Raw genomic sequence first — 25,762 nt, 5'->3', positions numbered from 1 at the left:
CTAGGGTGCCAATTCTGATCACCGAAATGAGAGAGTACGCGACTAGGAAATGCCTTATGCAGTAATTGAAATGTTTCACTCTCTCTAGCTGTATGGTACAATAACTCCCCATTTTTACTAACCCTAAACTCTCAACGGTCAAATTGTTCTTTTTTCATGGCTGCCAACAATTTATGGAAAAAATGGTAGCAAATTCAAATCTTGCGTTAATTTTGGGACACCCTTTATCGGAAAACTAGCTGCGTTTCCCGGCTTTGCCCGGTCTACTTTGAAAATAAAAATTGTGTCAAGTGACGTATATTCAGCAATTAGGGTTAAATAAAAGAAAAAAAAATCATGCAAAATTTCCCCTCCAAACAATGATGACAGATTATAAAACACTTTTAAGAAATTTAAATGAGAAAGATGAATTTAAAAAGCGTTACCGTGGAAACGGAAAATAGAATGATTAAAAACTTGAATAGAGAACAGATTTTTGAACTTCCATTAATTCGCTCGTAACTTTTTTTTCTAGTTGAGATAGACGGTTAAACTTTCGACCATAGGTCAAGTTAGATCTGGAGTAAAAAAAACAGCTATTTCCAGTGTTGTTAAAAAGAAAACTGTAGGACAATCCCTTCATTTTTTAATGAAGAAAGTAGTGCCTAAATTTCAGCTAAACCTAAACAAATTCGAGCTAAAAACGCAAATAACTCCCGTCGTAATTAAGTTAGATATTTGAAACAAATTGCGTAGAACGCGGAAAATTTTACACTTTCCAACGATATATAATATTAATATATGCAAGTAATTTTTCACCCCCATCATCGGGAATTTAAGAGAAAATTGGGCCTTAATTGAAAAAAAAGAACTATTCATCGATTTTTTTTCCGAACAGGTCTGCAAACCTTTTTAGGACTTAAAGGAAAAAACTGTGAAACTTTAACTGAAATCGGCAGGGTAGTTCTCGAGTTTTGCAAATTCAAACACACAGACGCTTTTTGTGAACTTCATGTTATGCTATGTAGAGATGAAATAAAAAAGCGAACAAAAGCAAAGTGTTACTTTCTACACGAGCTTCATGTGCCATTTATTCATGTTTAAATAAATCATCCTCAAAAAAAATTACAGGACAAATTCGTTTATCTCTGGACTTTTTAGGACAAAAGGCAATCCGAATAATCTGGGTAATAAACAAAACACATTCCTAAATGAGCAGACTTATAGTTTATTGCAGAAAGAAACAATGTTTTGGAATACAATTTATCATTTAGTTCATCTGCAGTGGAGTCGGTTTGAAGTTCTCTCTCTCTCTATTAATATATATATATATATATATATATATATAGGATTTCTACATTCAATTTAAAAAAAAAGCCGAATATTTGGCGCATTTATAGTTTTTTTGCTTGCAATCATAATTTAAAATTATTGTTTAAGAAATATACTTTTGTTTAACTCCACAAATTTGATCCGGATAAACCGGAGATCCAAATAAACGGGGGCCGGACAAATGACGTACTAATGCAATACTAAAATACAAATGCGAAAAGTTTGTGTTCAGATTTCACGGAAATATCCGGATTTAAAATTCTAACTCATAGAGTAGGAAATGGGCAGAAAAGTACATGGAAACTTTTCTCCCAATTAGAAAGTATAGATCCTAGCGTGCTTTCGAAATATAAAAGCATTAGGGTAACGGCACCAGTAACAGACATGCTTAAGAAATCGCTCTCAGGTTAACTCAATTTTCTGAGCCTTTTAAATGTATTTAGACTTTTAAAACTATTTTTCTCTTATGCAACTGCATCTCATCTAACGTTTGGCTGTTTCTCGATCCTCTGAATTAGTTAATTCTTTTTTTATTTGCTCAATTCCGAAAAATTGTCCGACCCCTAGTGACAGAAATCGACGATTCTGGTGATACCCAGTAACAGATGGGATAAAGATAGGATGGGTAATGGACAGAATTTCCCCCTTTTCTCTTTAAAAATGTGCAAAAGTTCTTTGTTTTTAGATCTAAAACCTTATTAAATTCAAATGAACATGAAACACCAGCAGACCTCAAGGTAGCTGTTCATAACCTTCCACCACTGCCATGTAAAGACCAACTGGTTCATAAAATTCACCGTGATGACGCTACATGGTTGCACCGTATTCATGGGCCACAGCGACATCAGTTTTACCCGCCTAAAATTTTTATTTTTTAAATCCAAACATACGACTGTCTGTTACTGGACCCGTGTCTGGTACTGGTGCTGTTACTCTATATACAGTCAAACCTCGTTATCGCGAAAATAAACGGAACCATGACATTTATTTTATGTTTACAGGGACTTAATATTATTCAAAAATCTTATTTAGGGATTGAAAATGCATGCTTAGCAATATTTCTCGTTAAACTATTTAGCGTTAAAGTGGATCGACTGTAATTATCATTTTGATTCCCACTGAAAAAGCTAAAACGAATGTTAAACTTAGACGTGCAAATTGAAAAAAAATAATATTTTACATTAAACCATTCAAATGTAAGGGCCACTGAAATTATATCAGTAACTAAGAGTAATATTGACTGAAGTTGGTTGCAGTAACGTCAAATTTTGAGGTTTAGAGTCTTTCAGACTTTTATGCTTCGACAGCACGCCTTGATCTATGTTTTCTAATAGGGAGATTAAGTTCCGATCTCCTTTTCTGCACGTTTAATACTCTATTTGTCAGAGATTCAATCGGGATATTTCCATGAGTTTTGAACGTTAACCTTTTCGTATTTGAATTTTAGAATTGCATTGGTACATGTCATTTATCCGGTCCCCCGTTTATGTCGATCTTCGGTTTATCCGGAACTCTTTCATGTTCATGATTTTTCAAAATATGTATTTCGGGACCTTGGGACTGTATAGTATTTTACATGGTCTTTTTTTTTCCTAAAATCAATCTTTCAGTCAAATCTTTATTATTTTGTTCTTCATCTTATTTTACAGTTTGTTTTCGGCAGGAACTATTTATCTATGACTTACGTATGTGAAAACAAAAGTCGTTCTTGTTAAACGTGGTCTCGATTGAATGAATTGATATTAATAGAAAATATCAACAGTTTGAACAAAAATAGCTCTTTTTGTGAATACATTTTGCTAAAAACATTTTTCAGGCACTGCTTAAAAAAAAAAAAAAAAAAAAAAAAAAAAAAAAAAAAAAACCGCAAGAAGCAATTTGAAACAAATCAGAATACACCTTTGTAATACAAGTAGAAACTTTGTAATATTACACTATTGAATTTCGTTTGAAAATGGTCATTCATATATGATAGTTGTCTATACAACTATCATGTATTGAATGTAACCTTTAAAAACAAAAGTAAATAAAAAATTAAAAAGCATTCTAATACACCAAACTAAACAAATTAAATCTATACACATTTGACATAAGTAAAAACTTATATTTTGCTTACCGGATATGTTTTGGTATTGCACAATACTTCTCTTAATTGGGTTATTTCCATTGTGGCTAAATTCCCACTGGACACTTATAGAGCGACTGGTTGCATTCACAACTTTGACGTTACTTGGTGGATCGGGCTTGCCTAAGATTGTTATTGAAATTAATAAATAAAAGCTAAAACAACATATTTTATGCTTGATTATAAATTAAAGAATAATATTACTGCCGAGTGTTTTAAAAATGAATCATTTACTTTCAATTGATATAACAGCAAAGCAATGAGCGATAGAAAGCTAAAGCAAGTTCAACGGATAAATCTGGAATTTTTTGTACACCAGTTCTCAAAAATAGTTTGAAATTGGACGTTATAGTGAAATGTTTTTTTTTTTTTTTTTTAATTTGTGCATGAAAGTGTGCTTATTTAACAGGTCAAATACCCTTGCAGTGTGTTCAACATGGCCAACTTGAAAAGCTGTGGAATTATGATATCGAAAGATCACATTACTTCTGTGACATTTGGCGATATTGAGCCCATTGCATTTAGATTTGACCTCTGTTTAACAAGCACAGTTTATACATTAAATATACACTATACTAATTCGGCTCTTTGATTCAAAACTTTCGAACTGTTTTTAAAATGAGCTGTAAAAAAAAAGAAAAATTAATTTGAATTTTGAGATCTTAAATTCAAATTATGTTTTTCGCAATCACGAGTGTGTGTATGTAGTCGTGTGTGTTTGTGTGTGGCGGGTATGTGTGTTTGTATGTAGGGGGAATGCGCATGTGTGTGTAGGCATGTATGTTTGTGTCTGTGTGCAGGCATAAGTGTGTGGGTAGTTGTGTGTATGAATGTGCGTGTGGGGGGGGGGGGTATGTGTGTGTAGGCATATGTGTTTGTGTCTGTGTGCAGGCATGAATGTGTGGGTAGTTGTGTGTATGTTTAGGTGTCTGTATGTATGCGTGTGTGTATGTGGGAGGGCATGTGTATGTGTGTAGGCATATGTGTTTGTGTCTCTGTGCAGGCATGAATGTGTGGGTAGTTGTATGTATGTGTGTGTATGTTTTTGTGTGTGTGTATGAGTGTGTATGTGTATGTCTGTATGTATGTGTGTATGTGTTTGTGTGTGTATGTGTGCGTGTATGTGTGTAGTTGTGTGTGTGTGCGTGTGTGTGTTTAGTTGTGTATGTATGCGCGTGTATGTAGGACATGGATGCAACCTGGAGACGGCTTTCGTTATAGGAGCAGCATCGTGAATAGCCGGTCGACGGTGATGGTGTGTAGGTTGGCGGTGGGAAAATAAAATGAGAGGGCGCCAAAAACAGTCTAATGAAAGCAATAAGCACTCGTGATTGCTCAAAAAATATACAAACCTGCTTGTGCGATATACCACTTGCTTCACCTTTCTATCTCACATGGTTTTGCGGGCTAACACAGAAAAAATAGTTATAAAGCACAAAAATTGCAAAATATTGCAGACACGTGTTTCGTTTCATTTTTGTTACTTTACGAATTAAATTGTAGAACTCTAAGTTTTTTGAGGAATTTTTGAAGTAATTTAGTACAGTTTTCTGAATAGTGGAAAAAGTACTATCAAGTTTAAAATTGGTATATTGAACATATTGATATTTAGAACTTAGCGGAAAAGAAACTCCCATCAGTTTGATGAAATACGTTTATTCCAATTTCTTTTAGATAAAATATAATTTGGTGGTTTTGGGATAATTATTTTAGCTTCGTTACACTTTGAAGTAAAGAAGAGCATTAGCAAAATAAGGGAGAGGTTTAATATATATATATATATATATATATATATATATATATATATATATATATATATATATATATATATATATTTACAAACTCAATATTTTTACATGGGAAGGCATGCTTGTTTGATTCTGGAGGAATTTCTCATTCGAAACTGCATTGTCAATTTGGTCATGGTGACATTTGTCTTGCAAGTATTATACGGATTTTCAAATAGATTATCCCTTTTTCTGTGTTGCTTACAAATCAGATATAAATACAAAATTATACACTCATTGTTAAATATTTTAGTAGTGTCTTTTAAAAACGTTGGTCGTACTAGTAACTATTGATGTCACCAAATTACAACTAGATTTTATTTCCCCCCCCAGTCCATCTGTTTATTTTTTTTCATCCCAACTTTGATCTGATTCCGAATAGGAAAGAATTGATCTGAGCTTTGCAGAAAGCCGAAGTTAAGCTGTTAATCTCTTGTTAAACATGACAACTTCCCTGGACTTTTCACCCTTATTAGGGATACAGTATTTATTAGCGTATCGTATTAGAGCAAATCAAAGGTACAACTGAACAAGACACATTTCGGTACTAACGGTTTTTACGATAGCAAACTGATGAATAGCTTCAGTAGAATAACACATTTTTGTACTAATTAAAAATCATTGGAACAGTACTGGTCAGAGGAAAATTCCTTTATATTATTCTGCTATTAAAAGCTGTTGCAAGAGCAATTCAAATGAGCATGAGACAACGTGTGGTCTCGACTTACGCTTAGCGCTCTGCTCGCCCCTACCCCCCCCCCCCCATAGTATTGATAGTCAAACATATGTACAGTGACTCAGAGTTTCCTTTGAGCCGGTTCGGAGAATTTTACGCTATTCAATATTTTTTTAGTGTATTCAAAAAAAAAAAAAAAAATCGAAGTTCAAATACTGCAATATGCTGGGGAGATTCTTGAATCAAATCTTCCAATCAATCTCTCAAACATTGCCCTCTCCCCCAATAGAAAGACCCTCCGCAAGAATGGGATTAAAGTCCCTCACGAAAATCGCAATATAAATTCAACTGCGCACTCAGGTTTATGATACAACTCCTCCCACCCCCACCAATTTCCGCTAGTTTCAGCACCACAGATTTAACCACTATTATAAGAATAAAGTTGCTGGAAGTATTTTCGAGATTGCTGAAAGCTCATTTCTATTGCATGTCTGAATATCCAGACACTTCAGCTAAGGGCCAAAAGATGTCGCACCCAAATTATTCAATGCAACCCTCTCCCCCTCCCCCTGAGAACAGAAATTCCACTAGACCCTGTAGGACTAAGACTAAAACTAAGTTTAAAATCGCCTTAAACTTAAGCAGATTGTGAGAAAACGTGTTAGTAATTTTTTCATGTATGTCATATTTTTAAACTGGAAATATACTTTTACCATTAATCTATTTCAACAACCCCTTTTTTTGCTATTTTTTGTACCCATTATGTTTCTGCTGATACATTACGTTTAGTGAATATAAAAAGAATTTTATTTCTACAATTTTCATCATAGGTATATTCTTTTTAAGATTTTTTTTAGCATTCCTTCCGATCATCGAATGTTCTCAATTAAAACAAGAAGTTCCGTCTAGAACTAGACGAGCCTACTTTCCCGTATACCCATACTACTTTCTAGTACCTGATCAATATTCTCAAAAATAGCTAAAATCGCAAATTTTTTCAAACATATTTTTTTTAATATTTTAAGCTGATTTCTAGGAATAAAATATTCCTTATTTTTCTTCAAAAAAACGAACAAATAAAATAGCAGCACCTTTTCAACAAAGCAGCTAATACACTTCTTTCCATTAAAAAAATTTTTTTAACAGCTTTCAAAACGAAAAAATAATAATAAGTTCATTAAAATAAATACATCATATAAAAAAAATCGTTTCTTTTTCCCCTGTTGCCGAAAATAATTTTTTAAACGAATTAATGCACTTACCAAAATAAAAAAAAAAACAATAAAATGTCAACTTAAAGAAATAATTTTCATTGTCAAAAAAAAAAAATCGTCTGCGCATATTTTTTGAGTTTATTCACCGAAAACTAAATACCTAAATTAAAACTTTAGCGTGAAAATAAAAACAAATCATATAAACAATAATTATTTCACAGTTAAAACCACAGCAGCGGAGTCGGAGTCGGAGTCAATCTCATTTTGGGATAAAAGAGTCGGAGTCGAATATCCAAGAGTCGGAGTCAGTCATTTGTCCTCCGTGTATAAATGTTTGCCAAAGCTACGAAGTCAGAGTCGAAGTCGGGGAGTCGGAGTCCGATTAATTGTCGGGAACAGGAGTCAGAGTCAGTGTCAGGTCCCCCTAAATTCTCGGAGTCGGAGTCGGGAGTTGGTCGTCAAGAGCTATTTCCAACAAAGTTTGTTTGAAGTAAATCCGCCTTCAAGTACGGAATCTACATTGACTTTCAGTTTCCCCGTAGGCGCTAATGTTAAGGGATTTGAACTGTTCAAAATTGAACGGAAAATTGTTCAAATCAAAAAGATATCTTATATACAAGTTTTTTATCAAAAGCTTTTTCCTACAAAGTTTGTTTGAAGCAAATTCGCCTCACAGTTCGGAATTGCTTTAAATTTCCCCGTAGGCGCTAATGTTAAGTTTTTTTGAACTGTTCAAAATTGAACAAAAAATAGTTCAAATCAAAAAGTGAAATATGGGAATGAGGTGTCCTCTCCGAGATCTTTCGAACAAAAAAAAGTTTGTTCGAATCGGACTATTCATTCAAAAGTTATTAGGGGGGGACAGACAGACAGACCGACAGACAGACCGACAGACAGACAGACCGACAGACAGACAGACAGACCGACAGACATTTTTCCCCATCTCAATACCCTACTTTCCAATTTTTAATTTTTCAATATTCATTGAATTATTTTATTTATTTTTGACTTTTTTTTGTTTTTCACGATATTTTTAAGATGCATTAAGCCTTCTTTCATGCTTTTTTCTTCTTTTTCTGACTTTTACTGGGAAAGTAGGCTAAAAAAATCGTTTCTTTTTCCCCTGTTGCCGAAAATAATTTTTTAAACGAATTAATGCACTTACCAAAATAAAAAAAAAACAATAAAATGTCAACTTAAAGAAATAATTTTCATTGTCAAAAAAAAAAAAAAAAAAAAAATCGTCTGCGCATATTTTTTGAGTTTATTCACCGAAAACTAAATACCTAAATTAAAACTTTAGCGTGAAAATAAAAACAAATCATATCAACAATAATTATTTCACAGTTAAAACCACAGCAGCGGAGTCGGAGTCGGAGTCAATCTCATTTTGGGATAAAAGAGTCGGAGTCGAATATCCAAGAGTCGGAGTCAGTCATTTGTCCTCCGTGTATAAATGTTTGCCAAAGCTACGAAGTCAGAGTCGAAGTCGGGGAGTCGGAGTCCGATTAATTGTCGGGAACAGGAGTCAGAGTCAGTGTCAGGTCCCCCTAAATTCTCGGAGTCGGAGTCGGGAGTTGGTCGTCAAGAGCTATTTCCAACAAAGTTTGTTTGAAGTAAATCCGCCTTCAAGTACGGAATCTACATTGACTTTCAGTTTCCCCGTAGGCGCTAATGTTAAGGGATTTGAACTGTTCAAAATTGAACGGAAAATTGTTCAAATCAAAAAGATATCTTATATACAAGTTTTTTATCAAAAGCTTTTTCCTACAAAGTTTGTTTGAAGCAAATTCGCCTCACAGTTCGGAATTGCTTTAAATTTCCCCGTAGGCGCTAATGTTAAGTTTTTTTGAACTGTTCAAAATTGAACAAAAAATAGTTCAAATCAAAAAGTGAAATATGGGAATGAGGTGTCCTCTCCGAGATCTTTCGAACAAAAAAAAGTTTGTTCGAATCGGACTATTCATTCAAAAGTTATTAGGGGGGGACAGACAGACAGACCGACAGACAGACCGACAGACAGACAGACCGACAGACAGACAGACCGACAGACAGACAGACAGACCGACAGACATTTTTCCCCATCTCAATACCCTACTTTCCAATTTTTAATTTTTCAATATTCATTGAATTATTTTATTTATTTTTGACTTTTTTTTTGTTTTTCACGATATTTTTAAGATGCATTAAGCCTTCTTTCATGCTTTTTTCTTCTTTTTCTGACTTTTACTGGGAAAGTAGGCTAAAAAATGTTAGTTGAAACAAGTTACAAAACATTTCTTTAAAAAAAAGTTTTGTAACTTGTGATTAGTTGGAGACTAGCTAATTTTTTTGACCTGTCAATAATATTACATTATTCTGACACCATCCACCTTGTCATTTCGTTTGTTTCTTTGTTAAATTTAAGGCTAAAATTATTTAAATAACAAGAAGTTCCGTCTAGAACTAGACGAGCCTACTTTCCCATATACCCATACTACTTTCTAGTACCTGATCAATATTCTCAAAAATAGCTAAAATCGCAAATTTTTTCAAACATATTTTTTTTAATATTTTAAGCTGATTTCTAGGAATAAAATATTCCTTACTTTTCTTCAAAAAAACGAACAAATAAAATAGCAGCACCTTTTAACCAAAGCAGCTAATACACTTCTTTCCATTAAAAAATTTTTTTAACAGCTTTCAAAACGAAAAAATAATAATAAGTTTCATTAAAATAAATACATCATATAAAAAAAATCGTTTCTTTCCCCCCCCCCCTGGCGAAAATAATTTTTTAAGCGAATTAATGCACTTACCAAAATAAAAAAAAACAATAAAATGTCAACTTAAAGAAATAATTTTCATTGTCAAAAAAAAAAAAAAAAAATCGTCTGCGCATATTTTTCGAGTTTATTCACCGAAAACTAAATACCTAAATTAAAACTTTAGCGTGAAAATAAAAACAAATCATATCAACAATAATTATTTCACAGTTAAAACCACAGCAGCGGAGTCGGAGTCAATCTCATTTTGGGATAAAAGAGTCGGAGTCGAATATCCAAGAATCGGAGTCAGTCATTTGTCCTCCGTGTATAAATGTTTGCCAAAGCTACGAAGTCAGAGTCGAAGTCGGGGAGTCGGAGTCCGATTAATTGTCGGGAACAGGAGTCAGAGTCGGTGTCAGGTCCCCCAAAATTCTCGGAGTCGGAGTCGGGAGTAGGTCGTCAAGAGCTATTTCCAACAAAGTTTGTTTGAAGTAAATCCGCCTTCAAGTACGGAATCTACATTGACTTTCAGTTTCCCCGTAGGCGCTAATGTTAAGGGATTTGAACTGTTCAAAATTGAACGGAAAATTGTTCAAATCAAAAAGATATCTTACATACAAGTTTTTTATCAAAAGCTTTTTCCTACAAAGTTTGTTTGAAGCAAATTCGCCTCACAGTTCGGAATTGCTTTAAATTTCCCCGTAGGCGCTAATGTTAAGTTTTTTTGAACTGTTCAAAATTGAACAAAAAATAGTTCAAATCAAAAAGTGAAATATGGGAATGAGGTGTCCTCTCCGAGATCTTTCGAACAAAAAAAAGTTTGTTCGAATCGGACTATTCATTCAAAAGTTATTAGGGGGGGACAGACAGACAGACCGACAGACAGACCGACAGACAGACAGACCGACAGACAGACAGACCGACAGACAGACAGACAGACCGACAGACATTTTTCCCCATCTCAATACCCTACTTTCCAATTTTTAATTTTTCAATATTCATTGAATTATTTTATTTATTTTTGACTTTTTTTTGTTTTTCACGATATTTTTAAGATGCATTAAGCCTTCTTTCATGCTTTTTTCTTCTTTTTCTGACTTTTACTGGGAAAGTAGGCTAAAAAATGTTAGTTGAAACAAGTTACAAAACATTTCTTTAAAAAAAAGTTTTGTAACTTGTGATTAGTTGGAGACTAGCTAATTTTTTTGACCTGTCAATAATATTACATTATTCTGACACCATCCACCTTGTCATTTCGTTTGTTTCTTTGTTAAATTTAAGGCTAAAATTATTTAAATAACAAGAAGTTCCGTCTAGAACTAGACGAGCCTACTTTCCCATATACCCATACTACTTTCTAGTACCTGATCAATATTCTCAAAAATAGCTAAAATCGCAAATTTTTTCAAACATATTTTTTTTAATATTTTAAGCTGATTTCTAGGAATAAAATATTCCTTACTTTTCTTCAAAAAAACGAACAAATAAAATAGCAGCACCTTTTAACCAAAGCAGCTAATACACTTCTTTCCATTAAAAAATTTTTTTAACAGCTTTCAAAACGAAAAAATAATAATAAGTTTCATTAAAATAAATACATCATATAAAAAAAATCGTTTCTTTCCCCCCCCCCCTGGCGAAAATAATTTTTTAAGCGAATTAATGCACTTACCAAAATAAAAAAAAACAATAAAATGTCAACTTAAAGAAATAATTTTCATTGTCAAAAAAAAAAAAAAAAAAATCGTCTGCGCATATTTTTCGAGTTTATTCACCGAAAACTAAATACCTAAATTAAAACTTTAGCGTGAAAATAAAAACAAATCATATCAACAATAATTATTTCACAGTTAAAACCACAGCAGCGGAGTCGGAGTCAATCTCATTTTTGGATAAAAGAGTCGGAGTCGAATATCCAAGAATCGGAGTCAGTCATTTGTCCTCCGTGTATAAATGTTTGCCAAAGCTACGAAGTCAGAGTCGAAGTCGGGGAGTCGGAGTCCGATTAATTGTCGGGAACAGGAGTCAGAGTCGGTGTCAGGTCCCCCAAAATTCTCGGAGTCGGAGTCGGGAGTAGGTCGTCAAGAGCTATTTCCAACAAAGTTTGTTTGAAGTAAATCCGCCTTCAAGTACGGAATCTACATTGACTTTCAGTTTCCCCGTAGGCGCTAATGTTAAGGGATTTGAACTGTTCAAAATTGAACGGAAAATTGTTCAAATCAAAAAGATATCTTATATACAAGTTTTTTATCAAAAGCTTTTTCCTACAAAGTTTGTTTGAAGCAAATTCGCCTCACAGTTCGGAATTGCTTTAAATTTCCCCGTAGGCGCTAATGTTAAGTTTTTTTGAACTGTTCAAAATTGAACAAAAAATAGTTCAAATCAAAAAGTGAAATATGGGAATGAGGTGTCCTCTCCGAGATCTTTCGAACAAAAAAAAGTTTGTTCGAATCGGACTATTCATTCAAAAGTTATTAGGGGGGGACAGACAGACAGACCGACAGACAGACCGACAGACAGACAGACCGACAGACAGACAGACCGACAGACAGACAGACAGACCGACAGACATTTTTCCCCATCTCAATACCCTACTTTCCAATTTTTAATTTTTCAATATTCATTGAATTATTTTATTTATTTTTGACTTTTTTTTGTTTTTCACGATATTTTTAAGATGCATTAAGCCTTCTTTCATGCTTTTTTCTTCTTTTTCTGACTTTTACTGGGAAAGTAGGCTAAAAAATGTTAGTTGAAACAAGTTACAAAACATTTCTTTAAAAAAAAGTTTTGTAACTTGTGATTAGTTGGAGACTAGCTAATTTTTTTGACCTGTCAATAATATTACATTATTCTGACACCATCCACCTTGTCATTTCGTTTGTTTCTTTGTTAAATTTAAGGCTAAAATTATTTAAATAACAAGAAGTTCCGTCTAGAACTAGACGAGCCTACTTTCCCATATACCCATACTACTTTCTAGTACCTGATCAATATTCTCAAAAATAGCTAAAATCGCAAATTTTTTCAAACATATTTTTTTTAATATTTTAAGCTGATTTCTAGGAATAAAATATTCCTTACTTTTCTTCAAAAAAACGAACAAATAAAATAGCAGCACCTTTTAACCAAAGCAGCTAATACACTTCTTTCCATTAAAAAATTTTTTTAACAGCTTTCAAAACGAAAAAATAATAATAAGTTTCATTAAAATAAATACATCATATAAAAAAAATCGTTTCTTTCCCCCCCCCCTGGCGAAAATAATTTTTTAAGCGAATTAATGCACTTACCAAAATAAAAAAAAACAATAAAATGTCAACTTAAAGAAATAATTTTCATTGTCAAAAAAAAAAAAAAAAAAATCGTCTGCGCATATTTTTCGAGTTTATTCACCGAAAACTAAATACCTAAATTAAAACTTTAGCGTGAAAATAAAAACAAATCATATCAACAATAATTATTTCACAGTTAAAACCACAGCAGCAGAGTCGGAGTCAATCTCATTTTGGGATAAAAGAGTCGGAGTCGAATATCCAAGAATCGGAGTCAGTCATTTGTCCTCCGTGTATAAATGTTTGCCAAAGCTACGAAGTCAGAGTCGAAGTCGGGGAGTCGGAGTCCGATTAATTGTCGGGAACAGGAGTCAGAGTCGGTGTCAGGTCCCCCAAAATTCTCGGAGTCGGAGTCGGGAGTAGGTCGTCAAGAGCTATTTCCAACAAAGGTTGTTTGAAGTAAATCCGCCTTCAAGTACGGAATCTACATTGACTTTCAGTTTCCCCGTAGGCGCTAATGTTAAGGGATTTGAACTGTTCAAAATTGAACGGAAAATTGTTCAAATCAAAAAGATATCTTATATACAAGTTTTTTATCAAAAGCTTTTTCCTACAAAGTTTGTTTGAAGCAAATTCGCCTCACAGTTCGGAATTGCTTTGAATTTCCCCGTAGGCGCTAATGTTAAGTTTTTTTGAACTGTTCAAAATTGAACAAAAAATAGTTCAAGTCAAAAAGTGAAATATGGGAATGAGGTGTCCTCGCCGAGATCTTTCGAACAAAAAAAAGTTTGTTCGAATCGGACTATTCATTCAAAAGTTATTAGGGGGGGACAGACAGACAGACCGACAGACAGACCGACAGACAGACAGACCGACAGACAGACAGACCGACAGACAGACAGACAGACCGACAGACATTTTTCCCCATCTCAATACCCTACTTTCCAATTTTTAATTTTTCAATATTTATTTAATTATTTTATTTATTTTTGACTTTTTTTTGTTTTTCACGATATTTTTAAGATGCATTAAGCCTTCTTTCATGCTTTTTTCTTCTTTTTCTGACTTTTACTGGGAAAGTAGGCTAAAAATTAACTGAATAGTAGTAAAATGGAAATTATTTACCTTGAACTATGTATTCTATTGAGGTCTCAGCAGTTCCAATGTCGCTCACAGCTAGACAGTTATAGACTCCTGAATCGTTTCGCTGTGTTTTAGTTATACTCAGTTCTGACATTGTTTGTTGAGAATCAGCTATGTCTCTGATAGAAAATCTACATTCAAGATAAAAAGCATACACTAGTATTATGCGAAAAAAATAGAAAGAAAAACAAAATTTGAGCAATTTGGAAAATAAAAATACACCCATAAATTGACCTTTGAGTATGACATATAAGCAAATTCATTACAACAGTTGCATAAAATAGATAGAATGGTATCTGCTCAAAAATGAAGTTAAGCTCTCGCAACGTTAATTAACAGAAAATATTTTTGAAAAAGGGTCGTTTTGTTCGCGCAACTTGACATCTTTATTAGGGTGGGTCGAAAGAATCGTTTAATCGTTTTCTTTGTTTTGGAATCGTATTATACCGCAAAAGTTGTAGTTATGTACCCTCAATCGGCGAAAAATACTAAAAAAACTAATCTAAGTTGACATCTTCAGTTCGCGCATAAGACTGAAAATTTGAAAAAATATGCTAAAAATTGAATTTTTCAAAAAATAATAAAATTTTCTATATTTTTATAACGCAACAGCCACCAAAGTATATAACGTACTTTGAACCTAAAAAATAGTTTATAGTATTTACATAATTCGTTTACGCATACTCCTTAAATTGGGCTAAAGTCTCCTGCCCAATATAAGGCGTACGCGCAAACTTAAGATCTCATATAAAAGCTGTAAAAATACTTTTTAGGTTTAAACTAAACTATATACTGGCAATTTATGGCTGTTGTGTTTAGAAAAAAAATAATTTTATTATTTTCCCAAAATTTCAATTTTTTACGTATTTTTTTATGTCTCATACGCGAGCTCTGAAGTTGTCAACTTGGAATTCTTATTGACAGCACGTCATACTAGTTAAAAAAGTGGTCTTGAATAACAAAAATGTAACAATTACGACCACAACCTTCTTGTATTAAATATATTTTTAAAAATCATTAATTAAATTTTTTTCATTCATAGAAATTGTGTAGTATGTTTTTTTTTTTTTTTTGAGAAGTAAGGGAGAATTTATCATTAGAAGTATAAAATTATCAGAAATAGAATTATAAAATATAATTGTAATTCTATCATTATGCACATTCTAAAAGATTTGTCCGTTAAGAGAAAGGCAAATAACATCGCAGAGGTTGGAATCCGTTGACATTTACTGTTAAGTTTAATTTTATGGGGACTTTAAGATGTGCTGCTAACGTTATTTCAGAGCTGTGCTTGCTGAGTTGAATGTTGAGGGATTAACGTCTATATTTTAATGATGACTTTTGGAGATCTTATTCCAAAGAGATTTTTTTTAAAAGCTATTGTTCCATTACTGTGGAGTTGGAAAAATAGATGTATACGTTTTTTTTTTTTTTTTCTGATTCCAAAGGAGTGGTAGAGAAGTGGAGGGGTGGAATTGCTTTCCTTATACTAATAGATATTTTTACAAATACTGTTTTATGTTATTTGAAACTGTAACCTATTTTCTAGCAAAGATTATTAGAAATTTATGACCTTATTGTAATAGGGAATTTTAGAGAGCATTTTTCTTTTTTTAGAGAGTGTTTCGGTCAATCCTTTGATTTGGTTAAATGATAAAGCTCTCTTCTTTCGCAAAACGGAAATTACCTACATGCATGAAAACTAGTTTTGAATATTTTATAATTTTATAAGGTGAAATTTTTTTTTCACCTTAGAGTTTTTCATTAAGCTAATGTAAATAATTTATTTATCAAGTTCTCTTAATTTTTGTGTATATAGTCCATCAATTTGCGCAGGCAAAGTGCTCGTAAAATGTGTAAAACAAATTCAAAACAAATTCAGTTTTAAAATAATGTTTGGTCTACTGGAGAAGAAGCAGTTTTAGAACCTTTCCCCTACAAACTTTTATATTATTCCGAGTGTAAAACGGTAGAATACGCGTACTATCTGATTTGAAACACTCGAATACATCCTTCGGCTTGAAACCAGATTAAGAGTTTATTTGAACCAAAACTACAACATGATGAAATTCACTGGAAATCATGTCTAGACACATACATTGCTTACCTTCCTCGCTTGCTTATCTCAATCAAAGACTTATTCTTATGCCACGTTATAACAATCGGCGTGTGACCGATGGCTGTGCACCTCAGTGTGGCGTTGAAATGCTCAGCTACAATTTTCGTTTGATGTGGCTCTACAAATTTTGGAGGAACTGAAAATGAAAACAAGGATTGTTTCAGTGAAAATATAAAGTGTGAATCAAGAAACTATAAGACTTTAATTTTTGAAAACGTAGTCATAGACACACTTCTATTAAATTAAAACTCACACAAAGACAAAATTTCTGTTGCGACTTATTAAAAAAACGTGTAATAATGCGTAATAAGTACTAATTTAGAACAGCATAACTGCATCACTTATTATTGAAGAAAAAAAAATTCAATAGACATCCCCTAGAGAAAAAAAAAATCAGCTATCCGATCAAAATTCATAAATAACTTACAGGATGACATTTAAGTATAATGCTTCTAGAATTTAGTAATTCTAAAGCAAAATGGGGCAAAACAAAACAGAAATGAGCAATTATATTCAATTAAAAGAATAAGAACAAAACGATAATTTAAACAAATTAGGTGTACAAAATGAATAAACAGGTTAAAAAAAAGGAATGAAAAATAACTCATTATGTTTGAATGCTATTCGAGTTTAAAATTTATTCTTCCCTATTATGGTTTTAGCGATAATTTTCTAGAATGCATTTAAAGAGCAAATACCAAATCTTTGAATCATTGGATGACATTTCTGGCATTACCTTTAAAAATAAAAGAAAGAAAGGAAGAAACAGAGGAGAAAAATAAAGTCTTTGATAATTGCTATATTTTTCTTTACCTTCTCTCCCTCTCTCTCTCTCTCTACGTCTTTCTTTTTTAAATAAGTACCTCTTTACAAACAGAGGTAAACTAAATCTGAAATACTTTTATTTTAATATTTGTTTTAATTACGATTATTACACCTGATTATAGGAACTGAATTACCGTTTAGAATTAAAATATATTGTGAAAATCGTAGTAATCATATCATAAAAAAAGTTTGACTTATCATTTTCAAAATTTTAGTTCTAAAATATGCTTAGACAAATTCTTTTACCAGGAAAACTACAAATATTCATATTTCTATACAATAAATCGGTGGAACGAATTCAAATATTTTATTAGCTTGAGTAAACATTTATTGAAAATAACATCTTGAATCCAATATAAGCAGCAGTATTTCCTCTAAGAAAACTACCAATTTTTCAATCTTTTTATGAGATTTCTCCACAGCAACCCAAAATAAGCATACGTTTTTATATTATATCCAATTGTGGAAACGTTCTGTAAAATTTTATTTGTTATACTTATTCGTCAATTCTATATAAAAATCTCTTCTTACAAGAACATGTCTTATTATTAAGTTTAAAGCTTACCTGGTATGCAGTTGTTTCTTTTTATTATGGATGAAAAATGTATTAAGTTTCTCTTTTTTGTCCCTGTTAGTCAAATGAAACAATGTTGGTTATGAAAGATTCAGAGAATTGTTATATTTAATATTATCCAATATATTTTGAAGGTTTATCCCCACTATCGCCGACATTTCAAATCCCCCCCCCCCCATAATTGAACTGAAAAACAGGGAGGGGGGCGTATTCGTGCCGGCGAAAATGGGGAGAGACAATTTTAAGAGTATTATGTTTCCCAAAACAAGCATTTTTTTGAGCAATCACGATTGCTTATTGCTTTCATTTGACTGTTTTGATGTGCTATCATTTTATTTTTCCCGCCAGCACCCTCTGAAGCATCACCGTCGACCGGCTTCTCACGATGCTGGGCATATAGCGAAAACCGTCTCCAGGTTGCGTCCATATTCTACACTTACACCCATACATACACGCACCTACACACACACACACATATATATACACCTACTCACACACACACAAACACCTACACACATACACACACACCTACATACAACTACCCACACACTCATGCCTGCACACAGACACAAACACATATGCCTACACACACATACACATTCCCCCCCCACACACACATACACATTCCCCCCCCCCACACACAAAAACACTCATACACACTACTACCTACACACTCATACCTGCACGCAGACACAAACACACATGCCTACACACATACATATACCCCTCTACACACAAACACACATACCCCCACACACACTCCTACATACACACACACACACACACACACTCGTGATTGCGAAAAACATAACTTGAATTCAAGATGTCAAAATTCAAATTATTATTATTTTTTCTTTGGAATATGTTTTTGGTTAAAAAAAAAGACTTTGAATATACCTAAAACTTGAAGCCATATAACTTTACTAAGACCTGCTGCTATTCCATTATTAGCTTGACATAGGTAAGGGCCTCCATCGCTTTCTTCAATATCAGATATATACAACGTTCCGTTACTATAGCGATGCGCACGCGCATTTGAATGCACGTACGTGAAGTCTTCTGTACTGCCATCTGCAAATATAGAAAAATTACGTGCTTTTGTTTTTTTCTTTTTATATAAATATGCATTTATTAAACAGTGATTACCAAAATATTTTTCTCAAATACTTAATTTTAGGTAAAATGTTAACATTTCATGCGTCTGAGAATTTCTTTGTTTTTTTGTGATTTCCGACTCAGGTAGCGTATTCATCAGACTTCAAGGAGCGGAGGAAGGGGGGGGGGGAGGTTGTAATATACCTTTATCAAGCATGCGAGAAAAACATAATGTGGTGTGGAAATGGACTTTCAAAAAAAGGACCATTTGTGCAAAACATAATAAGGGATAACGAAAAAAAAGGGGGCCCTCGGTGGCCGATGAGAATTGCTTAGCAACTATACTATTTGCAAGCGGAGAGGAGCGGGTTTGGCTCCCGCCTACTGCCCTGAATGTTCTTCTGACTTCTTTGTATTGTAATTAATCTGAAATGTGCTATATGTCTTTGTGTCTGAGCAAAAGTCGGACTTCCACCTAAATGGGGCTCAAACAAACGGAAGCTGCTTATATTAGCCTCAAAAACGGATTAACACGTCCGTTATGCATCACCTTGGGTGCTCCAAGGGGCATCAGAAACGATGACAACAACAACGAAAAAAAAAACTCTGTTTCTTTTTTTCTGATTTTTTTTAAAAGATAACTATTTTAGGCTTCCGTATTGCTTGAGGATGTTGAGAGATTATTCAATTTGTTCGATTGAAAGCACGTGTTTTTTTTTCTCTGAAAGATATACTGTTCTTTGATTAAAATTCACGTATTAAGCATTCCTGTCGGTTCCTTAGCCGTAGTAAAATGTTCCAAGGAATGCAGCAAAACCTAAAAGCAATTTAAAAGCAGTAAAACAAATGTCACAAATTTATCATTTTAAAGGCATTTTCTCCATTGTGTTCACGACGTAGTAAATAAGTTAAAGTAATTGTGGTGAACTTACGACATTATTAAATCCCCGCAACAAGAAGGGAAAAAAAAGGAAATTGTATTAGTTAGCTGATTAAATCCAGCAAAACGCATTAAATGGCAATTAAAGTTTTTTTAATGAAGGAAAAAAACCTCATTAAATGCAATAATTAAAATGGACAGCGGTTTGCAGATAGAAAAAAAATCAATCAATGCTTTATTCAAAGGTAACAAAGATCTGCTATTTATAAATAATTTTATGTGGAAAAGTGGCCAAATGGCCATACATTATGTATGTAAAACAAAAATCTAAAAAACCTCCTCCCCCCCCCCCCAAAAAAAAAAGTACTATTCGAATAACGTCATCGGTTCTCCTCAAAACTCACCAAAAAACAACAATGCCCTAAAAATTCCCATCTGAATTATAAAACACCCCCTATAAATAACAGCCGGTTCTAAAATCCACAACAGAGTCAGATTTCAAAAAATCTTCCTTAAAATATCCTAGCCACAAAAAGTCATAATTATAATTAGGACAAATGTCCCTAACAATCCTTATTAGTTCAAATCCAGCATTTTTTTCCCTATATTTTAAACACTCTCTAGAAACATCTTTTGTGGCATCTACACGTAAATATTAACAATAAGGCAAACTGGTAGAACTGAATTACTATTGATTTTGGTTGTTGAGGAGATACGGGGGTTTCAATTTTTTTAAAGCAATTTTCAATGAATTTCTTTGAAATTTTCAGCATAGTTACATGATGCTAATACCAACTCAAATATAAAATTTCATTGAATTATTTAATTTTTTTTTAAATGTAAATTTAGACTTTATAATGTTTTGTCGTATTACTCCTTGCAAACGAAAATTCATCAAATTTATAAAATATTAGCTAAATATGATACGTAAAACAACCGAAATTAGGATGTTGGAATTACTTTTTCAAAATTTTGTGGTAAAGATAAATACTAAGAAAAAAAGAGCAAAAACTACTAGATGTTTTCGATAAAATATGTTCATATTTCAATAAAATATAGCAAATATACTCCAGAAAACTAATCAAACAGAAACATCTTTCACAACAAAATGTTAACAAACCACTTAAATACTTGGCAAAAAATTTTCAGCAAATTTAAATAATAATTCGTTTGCAAGGAGCAGTTTGAATTTTGTAATTATGTCAAAAATTAGGTATTGAGGAAATTAACATTTTCTGTATTACTATTGCAAATTTCATCATTGAATAAACAATTAATTTTTTAGTACAGATTCACCACAAATAAGGTCTTATGATCCATTTGAAATGGTATTAGTATTAAAAATTTAAATATTATATGTTTTTTTTTACTCATGCATTTTGTATGCATTTCTTATATGCATTTTTTAGTGAGAAAAAGGGGCGTGGCTCCCACATAAAGTGTCATAACTTCACCAGTTTTCCACCGATTCAATTCTTTTTTTTTTTTAAACGGTTTAGCTAAAGTTTTTAGAAACATAATGAATGAAAAAACGTTTGTTTGACAAAAAGTGTAAAAACGAATAAACAAAATAATATAGCATAACACATACATTGTGGCTGAACAATTACGGAACATCTGAGATTGAAATACAGAAAATTAAATCAATATTTAGCTTAGCCACCAAAACTTCTCTCATTCACTCCGTAAATTATCGTCAATAACCAAAACTCAATATCAACATAATCCGTACTTGAAAGCTATGTTTTCATATTAATTAATACTATTAAGAATATAATGATTTTTTTCAAAGCAAGCAAAAATGTTTAAAAAAAAAAGAAGAAAAAAAAAGATTTATCTTCTGCACCTTTTCACTTTTAATATAATGCATAAAGTGGATGATTGAAATTAGTGTTTATCATTCACAAAGGAATACAAATCTAATTTTAGTTCTTGGATATGTTTTATCTAATTGCATTATTTTACTATTTCATTTTGTTACTCGCTACCTATAAATGATAAAATCAAAATTTCATAGAGTTAACTACACCGAACCCATACTAAATACTCAATTTTGCTCACACATTTGTGTATTTGTTTTTTTTTTTAATTATTTTTTAAAATCTCAATAATATGTGATTTTGGTTTCTTTTCTGATAACTCCTTTAAACCATACAGTGGTGATGGTTAAATATATAAAGATAAACTTGTCAATAGGATGCTATCATTTCAACCACTCGCAATGATTGTCGAAGAAAATATTTTTCAAATAATAACTAAATAAATAAATTTTCCTTACCTTGATGAATGAGTTTTTTCCAAATGATACTAGGAGTTGGGAAACCATTTGCTGAGCAGTCCAGCCATGCAGCATTACCAAGCACAGCAGAAGAGTTTTTAGGCTCTAAAATCCATGATGGAGGAACTACAACAATCAGATCCAGGTCAAAGTTTTTCTGACATGGAATCAAACATGTTTTTATTTCGTTGAATGTTATAAGACAGAGGTTCCCAACCGGTGGTTCGCGAACCCCCAGGGGTTCGCGAGGTGCAAGAAGGGGGTTCGCGAAAATTTCGGTGCAATGGCGGATTTTTCCCAGTTTGGTAAAAAATTATAAAATATTCAATTTGCACACATAGTTACTAAATTTTTTTTTTAATTTGAAAACGCGCCAGACTCTTGTATTAAACTCAAAAAAAAAAAAAAAAAAAAAAAAATCTTTCAGCGGTTTTATAATCTTGGTTAAAAAGAAATTTTCTCATTTTTTTTTTCGATAGACAACAAAAAGAGATATCCTTCCTTCTTTATTGCGAGGCGCCATGCAGAAACGTTGTATTAAGCTGTGGCGGGGATCACGATGACCTTAAAAAGGCGCCATCGCGTGGAGTCAATCAAACAATATGCATAATATACATATGTCGAAAAAAATAAAGAATTCTCAAACAATGCATCATAGGGGTATTATTTCTAATCTGGTTGAAATATAACTCGGGAATTTCCGTCGAATTCAGTCATCGAATAGCAGACATGACAGCAAAAGGCTCCAAACTTAAAATTTATTACTGGATTTTACCCATCTGTTCGTTTTCAAAAATATATAACATCAGCATGCTCATAGTTCTGGGGATATAGTTGTTAACAGACGTATTTAGAGATACTTTAGAGATGCTTGAAAACAGGTGATTTTGTTTGCAATTGGTTTTGCTACGTGAACTGCTACTCTGTTTGTAAAGTTAAAATCGTGTTGGTAATTTTTATGATTTAATAACTTTCTGCTGTTATGGATCGATGGTTGAAAACTGGTAGTTTGGTTGAGCGACAAATGGACAAGCAGTCAATCGATCAACCCTCAACATCAGCAGTAACTTTCGAATCAACACAGGGTATTGAAATAGATAGCTGTAATGAACTGCCGCCTCCCCCGACTAAACAGAAAAGTGAACTAGGGGAGAAAAAAGGAAAAAGCGAAAATATGACAGTGACTATTTACAAATGGGCTTTTATTTTACTGGAGAAGAGTCTGAACCTAGACCGCTTTGTCTTCTCTGCAACGAAGTTCTAGCGAATAGCAGTTTGAAACCGTCACTTCTGAGAAGACACCTCGAAACAAAGCATCCGACACACAAGGACAAACCTATCGAATATTTTAAAAGAAAATTGGAATATAATAAAAAGTGTAGCGTCTCTACGTTCCTGTTAGAATCCAACGAAGATAGTAAAATGGCCCTTGAAGCTTCATATCGAGTCAGTTATAGAATTGCAAGATCTGGACAGCCACATACAATTGCAGAAAATTTAATTGGACCGTGTGCTATAGCGTTGTGAATAGAATAAAAGAGAATAATTTTGCGATCCAGCTTGATGAGTCGACTGATGTAGCAAACGCTGCAATATTACTTGTCTATGTTAGGTATATTTTTAACGATACAATTAAAGAAGATGTACTATTTGCAAAACCTTTGAAAACCAACACAACTGGAGAAGCAATTTTCGAACTGGTCAACAGTTACTTTGAAGAAAACGGAATAGATTGGTCTTTGTGTGTGGATGTGTGCACGGATGGTGCAAAATCAATGACAGGAAAATTTGTTGGCTTTGTGGTGCGAGTAAAGAAGATCAACGAGAAAATTGAATGGACTCATTGCTGCATTCATAGACAAGCATTAGCATGTAAGCGTATTCCCGCAGAATTATCCGCTACTTTGAATGATGCGGTAAAAATTCTAAATTTCATAAAATCACGTGCCACAAACTGCCGTCTATTTCACGCGCTTTGTGAGGAATTGAGAAGCCTTCATGTTACTTTACTTCTTCACACATAAGTTAGATGGCTTTCCCGTGGCAAAATTTTTGACACGCTTATTTGAATTGAAGTCAGAAGTTCAAGCATTTTTTGTTGATCATCCATTTCACTTGTCCACTTGCATATTCGATCCTCTTTGGATGCAAAGGCTTGCATATTTAGCTGACATCTTTTCAAAATTAAATGAATTAAATCTATCCTTGCAAGGTGCAGTTGTTAATATTTTCGTTGTATATGATAAAATTGAAGCTAGGGTAAAAAAATTGAATTTCTGGATCCAATGCCTGGAAATGGGTGAGTTTTCTTGTTTCACTTCTCTTAGTAGTTTTTTTATCAGAAAACTCAATGAAACTTGATGAAAGCGTTAAAAGAAATGTATGTGAACATCTGCAACATCTTGAACTAACTTTTGACAAGTATTTTCCTAATAGGCGTAACGTCCCTCTCTCAAACAACAGGATACGCAATCCTTTTTAAGGAAATCCATGCTTAGAGAACACCCTGACATTACCTGAAAAGGAAATGCTCATCGAGTTATCCTGTGATAATTCATTGAAAACTACCTTTAAAGAGCTCTCGTTAATTGACTTCTGGCTCAGTGTAAGAAATGACTATACCGTTTTGTCCAAAAAAGCAATTCGAATTTTAGTACCATTTTGTACAACATATCTGTGCGAGAAAGGATTTTCCTCCTATACTTATCTCAAAGATAAATACCGAAGCAGATTGAATGCAGAGCCTGATTTAAGACTCAAATTGTCAGACATTGAACCAAACTTTCAGTTTCTTTGTTCCGTCAAACAGCCACAAATATCGCATTAAGGATCTTTTCCCCAATTTAAAGTATGCTTAAAAAATAGTTGGTTTATAAAACTTCTTGTTTATAATTTTTCTTGTAGATGTAGTTTTAACTTTTTATTAATGTTTGCACTTAATGATATTTTACAATTATATTTTTGTTTATTGCAATCAAATGCTGCAAAAAATGGAAAGCAAACATGCTGTTTTTTTATTGTTTCTTACATGTTACTAATTTCAACATCAGGGGGTTCGCGAACTTTTTTGCTTGTTCCAAGGGGTTCGCAAAGAGAAAAAGGTTGGGAACCGCTGTTATAAGAGATAGTTCTCAAGGAATTCAAATGACAAAAAATAAAAAACTGAGAAAGATCTTGGTTATTGGAAGCAATATCGCCTGAATTAGTAGAGCTTGATAGAAATCAGTAATTGTTATTTCTGCTGACTCATATTTTAATAGAAAAATAAAACAGTTCTACAGGGGCTATTTTTACACGCAAAATACTACATCTAAATAATTAAAACCAATAACGGGATGTTTATAGATGAATGGGATAAGTTAAATTTTTGATTACCATGTGCCACAATCTTTAAAATTAATTGTAATGCTTAAAACGCTTGGATAACGATTTTTCATGCTGTAAAAAGTAAAAGAAAGCAGGAGATACTTACGTAAGAAGTGACGTACTGTCAAATGGGAAAGATTTTCCGTATCATTTAAAATCTGGTCAGTAATTTCTATTCAAAGTAGTTAAATTATTGTTGACTAGATAATCATAATTTCAATTGTTTCTTGACTTTGGTCCATGTAACTTAAGTTCATGTACTTTTTTATTTTCAACTTGATTTTAAGAGCATTCAGTAAAATCGTCTAAGCTCGGGCGATTCCCTAAGATAGAACTGGACGCAATCA

At 32.9% G+C, this 25,762-nt stretch overlaps 1 protein-coding gene across 1 annotated transcript in view; it reads right to left on the bottom strand.

Annotated features, from left to right (window-relative positions):
- The window catches only part of LOC129222423 (cell adhesion molecule DSCAM-like), a 100,073-nt gene that overhangs the window by 4,994 nt on the left and 69,317 nt on the right, over nt 1-25,762 (bottom strand). Inside the window, exons 11-15 of the mRNA XM_054856935.1 lie at nt 22,050-22,175; nt 18,694-18,867; nt 16,386-16,533; nt 14,261-14,409; nt 3,428-3,559 (exon numbers count right to left, since the gene is read on the bottom strand). Coding sequence (XP_054712910.1) covers nt 3,428-3,559; nt 14,261-14,409; nt 16,386-16,533; nt 18,694-18,867; nt 22,050-22,175 — 729 coding nt within the window. The remainder of the gene's footprint in view (nt 1-3,427; nt 3,560-14,260; nt 14,410-16,385; nt 16,534-18,693; nt 18,868-22,049; nt 22,176-25,762) is intronic.

This window comes from Uloborus diversus, chromosome 5 (genome assembly GCF_026930045.1).
Source record: "Uloborus diversus isolate 005 chromosome 5, Udiv.v.3.1, whole genome shotgun sequence".
NCBI lineage: Eukaryota > Metazoa > Arthropoda > Arachnida > Araneae > Uloboridae > Uloborus > Uloborus diversus.
This window is presented reverse-complemented; position numbering and strand designations above follow the sequence as displayed.